This window comes from Microtus ochrogaster, unplaced genomic scaffold (assembly GCF_000317375.1).
Source record: "Microtus ochrogaster isolate Prairie Vole_2 unplaced genomic scaffold, MicOch1.0 UNK2, whole genome shotgun sequence".
Lineage (NCBI taxonomy): Eukaryota > Metazoa > Chordata > Mammalia > Rodentia > Cricetidae > Microtus > Microtus ochrogaster.
In genome coordinates, this window is record NW_004949100.1 from 25,730,716 (window position 1) to 25,738,344 (window position 7,629).

At 39.8% G+C, this 7,629-nt stretch overlaps 1 protein-coding gene across 1 annotated transcript in view; it reads left to right on the top strand.

The window, feature by feature from the left end:
• Vps41 (VPS41, HOPS complex subunit) overlaps positions 1 to 7,629 on the top strand; it is a 131,821-nt gene that overhangs the window by 22,670 nt on the left and 101,522 nt on the right. The window contains exon 4 of the mRNA XM_005365457.2: positions 7,066 to 7,143. Within this exon, the coding sequence (XP_005365514.1) occupies positions 7,066 to 7,143 (78 nt within the window). The remainder of the gene's footprint in view (positions 1 to 7,065; positions 7,144 to 7,629) is intronic.

The window sequence follows — 7,629 nt, forward strand, 5'->3', positions numbered from 1 at the left end:
GTACATGCAGTATGGATAAATCCTTGGTACTATGCTTGTTCCTTCCCAGTCCAGCAGGAGTTGGTGAGCTCCCATTAGCTTAGATAGACTGTTTCAATGGGTGTACCCATCATGGTCTTGACTTCTTTGCTCACATTCTCATTCCTCCCATTCTTCAACTGGACATTGGGAGCTCATTCCAATGCTCCAATATGGTTCTCTGCCTCTGTTTCCATCAGTTGCTGGCTGTTTCCATCAGTTCTATGGTGATATTTAAGACATTCATCAGTCTGACTACAGGGCAAGTCAAGATTGGGCCCTCTCTCCTCTATTGCTTAGGGTCTTAGCTGGGGCCATCCTTGTGGATTCCTGGGAATTTCTCTAGAGCTAGGTTTCTTGCTCACCCTATAATGGTTCCCTCAATAAAGATATCTCTTTTCTTGTTCTCATCTCTGTCCTTCCTCCATCTTGACTATCCAATTCCCTCAAGTTCTCCTCACCTCTGCCCTTCTCCCCTCCTCTTCCCTTTCTACTCTTCCTTCTCCCCCACCCCCATGCTCCCAATTTTGTCAGGCGATCTTATATGTTTCCTCTTTCCAGGTGGATCTATATATGTTTTTCTTAGGGTTCAAACCAAGACAACTCTTACAACAGAAAGCATTTAATTGGAGACTTGCTTACAGTTTCAGAGGCTTAGTCCATTATCATCATGACAGAGCACATAGCAACAGGCATGTGCGATACTGGAGAAGTAGCTAAGAGCTACACCCTGATCTTCTAGCAGAGAGGTAGAGCCTGACCTGGCATAGGCTTTTGAAACCTAAAAGCCCAACCCCCAGTGACATACTTTCTCCAATAAGGCTACACCTCCTAATCCTTGTAATGCTACTCCCTGGTGACTACACACTCAAATATAGGAGCCCATGGTGGGGGGGGCTTCTTATTCAGACTACCACACTGCCAGGGCTACATTAGAGATGTTTTCAGTAGCTAGAACTTGGTGATATTTGGCCTGCATCATTCTGTCTTCAAATCTTCATGTTCATTTCCACACAAACATAATTCTTGACTATGGTGTCTATTTTATTTTCTTGTTATCTGTCCTGTGAAATTATCCGGAATGTGCCAGTCTCCCTTCTCCATCTTTTTATCTTTTTAGTCACAGTCTCAGTTTTGAATCCATTGTGCAGTGTGAAGTAGTCATGGCCCCAGGTCACCTGCTCCACCATTGCTCTTTACTCTCCGAAGATGTCATTCTCTTTCCCGTGCCTTCCTCTCCCCATCTCCTTTTGCTTTCTCTTAGATTTTTACAGCTACCTTAAACTCATGATGTTGCTGCCTTGACCTCCTGAATGTTTGCATTACAGATGTGCACCGGAACCCCCATGCAGTCTCATTTCTTTAAGGAAGTTAAACAATGTCTTTTGTCTACTTTGGTTCTTTATCTCAGTTTGTCTTTTTCTTATATATTTGCTAAACCATAGAACATACTTAATATGAGCATTAGGTAGTTGCAATCTTCTTTATGTATTTATAAATGTTTTTTTTATAGATAGCCTATTTAGGCTGTTTCAGATAAATGCAGTCATAGCTTATCTGATTTGTTTTGCCAGACTTACCTTACTTATATACTGTTTAGAAGTTCCTATATGTCATAACAGGGATCAATACTTTACTTTTTTACTGCTGAAGAATAGTCTGTTGTATGGTCAGCCATAATTTCTGTATCCATTAGCAGGACTGGTGGACATTTTGCTGTTTGCTGATTTTAAGTTGTGTGTTTCTCTTTTCAAAACTTCATCACAGCTGCCCTTTTAGTACCATCTTGGTCATTTCTGGTTTTCCTCTCTCTCTCTTCTACTTTTCTTTATTTCTGTTTTTCCTGACATTCTTTCTAAAACTGGCTCCTCTATGTTTCATTGTTTTCGCCAACATGCTGAGCTCTCAGAACAGCATGTGGCCTCTTCCTTTGTTCTTTCTATTGGAACCTTAGCACATACATGTTGGGATTATCTTCTTTCTAGACGCCTCTTCCTTTGTTCTTTTTATTGGAACCTTAGCACATACATGTTGGGATTATCTTCTTCTTCTTTTTTTTTTCTAAACGTGTACCTGTTTTGGGCTTTGTGATCCCATTTTGGTGGCATCACCATCTTCTGTGACCTAAGCCAGAAATGACCCCTTTGCCCTTCCCCACAGCCATTCCTCACTTCTTGGTGACTTTGTTTTTTCTGAGCTGGAGCATTGGCTCTCAGCTTCTCCTTCCTGCATGAGGTAAATGGGGACTGATCTGGCTTTCCTGTCTAGACCCTTCTGCCTCCTAGTTGTAGGATATTTTGTTGAAAGTATGGAACTTTTTAGATCCTTTTGTAATTTTTCTCATGTACATAGAAGCTGAGCTCTTCGGTGTGGTATGGAAGGCACTGTAAGATCTTGCCTGCGGTGCGTAGCTGAACTCCTGTGTCACTACTTTCTGCTGTGGGTTTGGGACTGTGGCAGCAATGCTTTGGCCTTATTCGGCACATTACGCTCTTGCATGGATTCTGCATCCAGCTTATGTGCTAGACTTCTCCTCGCCAGCTTCTGCTAGCTCACATTCACCGTTTCTCCCAAGGCTGTCGCACCTCCTGTGGACTAGTCTGCTCGCTTCCATATTTGTCTTCTCGCTTCTCTTCCAGCCCTTTGCCCACAGAGACCTCCAGAGAGTCTGAGCTGGTCATTCAGTCTTCTCCCGCGAAACGTCCTGATTCCCGATGTCTTAATGATTTGGTCCTGTCCACCCTGCTTTCCTCCACTTCCACCTTTCATCCCTCTGTAATTATTCAGTGCGCCTTGTTAGTCAGCCTTTCCAGCTGTACCGCCTGCGTTTTTCTCTTGGGGATGCGTTAGATGGATCTTTCATCTGTGTAAAGCTGCTTATAATTTCCTGTTCTTTGTTATGCAGCTTCATGTTGTTGAGCAAGTTGTTTCCACTCTGACCTTTCTTCCCTGTCTGTGTCTGTTTTCTCATTCTTCCTTCCCGGTTTTTCACACAACTCTATTTCCGTGGATCTTAGAGGTACTGCCACTTTAAACAGTCTTTACATTTAATTGCAATTGCTTATTTTTTACATGTGTCTTCCTCAGTGCAGCAAAACCTTTATTGCATTTGCTCATTGTCTAAGTACATTATAGTTGTTTTTGTGTGCTTGTTGAATGAACATTTGAATGCATGAAATGAAGAGCCGTGTTTGTCCCTTTGTTAACACCATACATAACCAATTGGCCAGAGAACCTGGTAGTTGGGAAGGATTGTCAGTGCTGACATTTAGGACATAGACTCTCAGCTGAGCCCTATATTTTATTAAGAAGATTCTGATTGAGTTGATAGCATATCAGTGTTATTTGTGCTTTGTTTCTGCAGTTCTAGGAACTGAATGCAGGGCATAGCAGGCATATGCTTTGAATCCCAACTACCTCCTGGACCCTCTATTTCAGTATTTGTTTCTGTCCCTGTTTGCACTCGGTACCTGTTTCTAATGAAGTCTCGTCAGTTTCTGGGATCTAACACCTCATGTGTAACTGGAGGTTGTCCTGGTGTCAGTACTTTGAATATTATAAAACACTCTGAGGAAGGGCTAAACAGACATGCATTTTGGTTCCTTTTCTTGGTGATTCTTTTGACCTGCTGACAAACCCATCTGTTTCACCCACATAGAGTTCAGTTGTGCACAGTGGAAGCACTGCACTTAGTGGGGTAAGGTGCCCACCTTTTGTAAAGCAAATCAGTGTTCTTTAATTAAATGTTAGAGAGGACATTGAAGCTATATTTATGATTATACAGCCTAGATTTTGCATATTTTCAGGCTAAAGAAAAAAGCAAAATCTAATACCTAAGAAGACCAAGGAGTTAAAAAAAGTATTAGGTTTTGGAGAATTTAATAAAATTTGTTTTAATTATATTCACCCTGTTTCTCTTATTCTCCCCATCCCCAGGTTTTCCCTCTTTTCCGCATCCACCCAACTCTATCAACAACCAAATTGTACTGCCCAAATATTCTTGGGGGTGAGACCTTCCACTGGAGCATGGTCAATTTATCAGGGGTTACACTTTAGAGAAAACTGATTTTTCTCCTAGCAGCTAGCAGTTGCAATAGACCCCATGACTAGAGGTGGGATTGTGTGCCCAGCTCCTTTCTCCATAGTGGGTTTGGTCTGGCTTGGGCTTGCCTTGTAAGTGCTCTGAGTAAAGATGTGCACTTGCCTCGTTGTGTCCAGATGACAGTTTCCTTATAATCATTCACTACCTCTGTTGTAGTAAGAGCGGCAGGCTACGTTCCTGGCACCCGGCCGCCCGCACAGCTAGCTTTACCCGAAATAATTACATGGAAACTGTATTCTTTTAAACACTGTTTGGCCCATTAGTTTTAACCTCTTATTGGCTAGCTTTAACATATTGCTCTAACCCACTTTTAATATTTTGTGTAGCACCACGAGCTGCCTTACCAGGAAAGATTTTAATTTGCGTCTGTCTGGAGTGGGACTGCCTGACTCGGCTTCTTTCTCCCAGCATTCTGTTCTGTCTACTCTGCCTACCTAATTTTCTGTCCTATCAGGCCAAGCAGTTTTCTTTATTAGTTAACCAATGAAAGCAACAGATAGGATACAAGACCCACCTCCATCATACCTCTGGCTCTTAAATTCTTCCTCGCCCACTTCGGCAGTGATTCATGAACCTTGGGAGGAGGGTGATACACATGTTTCATGTAAGGTCAAGTGTTCTGTGCCTTGACCAGGTTTTATTGCATTTATTTGTTTGTTTATTATCTGTATAGGTGTGTGAGATATTGTTTATGTGTATATATAGGCATGATTGAGCCATGGTGTATGTATAGAGGTCAGAGGACATCTTGGAGGAGTTGGTTCTCTTCATACGCCATGCAGATACTAGGGACTGAACTCATCTGTCTTAGCAACAAGCACTTTGACCCTCTGAGCCCAGAGACTCACGGTTTTTAATGGCTAGAAGGAAAATAAAATTTGAAGGATTTGTTCTTACATATTGTGTCATATTGTGGACAGTTATGTATTTTGCATTTTTGCTGCATTTTTAGTCAAAAACAGAGGATTATATGAATTATCCATACTTTCAGTAATTAAATAAATTTGTTCAGCAAGTTAAATGTTTTTTAGAAGGACATTTAGTTGTTTTCGTCTAAGACACATTAGCATTCATTTACTGTTCTAAGTGGGTAAATATCTTCCTGAACAAAAGATAGCTCATCATAAAAATACATATAAATTTTTTCATAAATGGTCCAAATTTATCATGCCTTTATACCAAAAATATAAAATCCTAATTATATTTTACTATCTATCCTAAGTTGATAAACAGATTTTATCAGAAATTTTTTCAGGAAAACATCTAAGGAATTATATCTAACCTCTAAATTTTTCCTAAAATAGAATGCAGTTATTTTTTAAATGGTCTTTACAATAATGCACAGAGTGACACAATATTGCTGCATTTTGAAGATTCAAACTCCCTTAGTTTTCTAACAAACTATATGCAGAATTTATGAGGAGAATCAATACTGTAAAGTACTTGGGGTGCAGTGAGCTTTTAAGACCCATTCTTTTACCGCAGAGAGACGTCAAATGGCATATCGCTTGCCTTTGGTTAGCATTTTATGTGGCATCTCCTGTTTAGATACAGTCAGTGTCACTCTGAAGATAAAATGACAACCACTTGGGTCCTCTAGTTCTGATTAGAATGTTCTTGTGCATTGGAGAAAGCATTCCTGCTTGGTTTAAATACTAGACTAATTTCGCACCAGGATCACCTCTTCTCCCTTTCTCCTGCAGCACTCGAGCCTCCTGTTTGCACCATGCTTGCTGTCTGCCCCGGATGACTAATCGTCATGGCACCTGGTGCATTCAGGCAGTCCTGTGCAGTGGAATCGTCATCCCTAGTTATGTCTGCACACCTGATGTTTTATTAACCAGTATTGATTTTTTTACCCAGGGGACTTTTTTCTTCCTGAAAAAAGGCAACCTTGCAGGAGTGAAAGGCATTGCAGGGGATGAATTTCTAATGAACCCCTTTCCCCCTTTTGTGGCTCCTCTTTAATGTAGCTTCGTATTTTAAGTGCCGAAATTGAAATTTCGTTTTTAGCAATTCTATTTTGATAAATCTTTCAAATCTTGACTTCCTGTAAGGTTATTTTTTAAAGATTGTGCTGCTTGACTGAGATGCTTAGTAGTGCCTATGAATCTGAGCATTTCATTATAGGCTGCAATGAAGCATGCTCGCATGCAGTGAAATACAGGGGACTCGGGACGCTTTGAGTAATGCTTAGAGAAATGAAAAGGAAGAAAAATCTCATGTCGTATTTCAGGTAGTCCTTAAGTTTCTTCTGGCTTGTTTAGGATCAGTTCAGAGGAATAAAGAAACAGTGGGGTGTGTGAAGCAGTCTGGTGTCATAAAATGAATATGTAGTTGAGCAGTTACTTAGTGACAGGAAGGGATTATTTTTGCATTGGAATATAAACATTTATGCTCAGTGTTATGTGGTACCATTTATAGAGATATCCTGAAGCTGTTGATACAACAACATCTGAGGTTTTTCATACCTCAATATGGTATGGAATTTTCCATTCAGAAACAATGCTTTATTGTTTTTAAGCAGTTTCCCCTCATTGGGCTGAAACGACGGGCCTATATTTCCACATTTAACTTAAATTAGGGAGTTTCTTAATCATTTCCCCTGACTTTGGGTTCAGCTGCAGCATGTTTGAGCCCTTACTGCTGCATTTTAAATTTACTGCCCAGTCCATCAGACACTGTGTACCGAGTGCGTCCATTCCATTAGTTGTCAATAGATGAGGGTCCTCATGCGTCATCCTGACAGCTGGCTTGCACGGTCTTGGTAAATAGGCCTGGTTCTGTCATTTCCCCCAAGCTGGAGGCTTGCCTGTTTTAAGGAATGCATATCTTCCAAGATATTGCAGATGATTGTGTATTAAGTTTCACTTTGAACAGGTTTTTATTAACTGTATACTAATACACTGCATATTTATTAATTGACATCTTTGCTTTTCTTACAGTTTTTGGCACTGGGCACACATTATGGCAAGGTTTATTTACTTGATGTCCAGGGAAACATCACTCAGAAGTTTGATGTAGTAAGTATGTGGTATAAAATAGTGTACATGTTAAGTGTCATGCTAAAAATTTGTGATTGTAACAGCTCAGTAGCATAAGAAGGTGGTAATCAGAGTGCTAAGAGTACAGTCTAAAATTTTTAGTATATTCCTTAAGTTTTAAAGATGAACTAGAGAAAGGAATAGCTGTAGATACAATTATATATATATTAGTTTGACTGATGTGTTTATACTTACATACTCTTTGTATAAATTTATTATTATAGACATTCACTTGACTTTGAATGGAGCATTAAGATAATATATATCTGCACATATATTTAATTGGCAGTGTGGAATGTCTAGCTTAGTGCTTCAAATGCTATGACCTTTTAATATAGTACCACCTCATGTTGTGGTGATCCCCAACCATAACATTATTTTGTTGCTACTTCATAACTGTAATTTTGCTACCATTATAAATCGTAATATAAATATCTGTTATTCAGTATATCTTTTTTTTTTTTT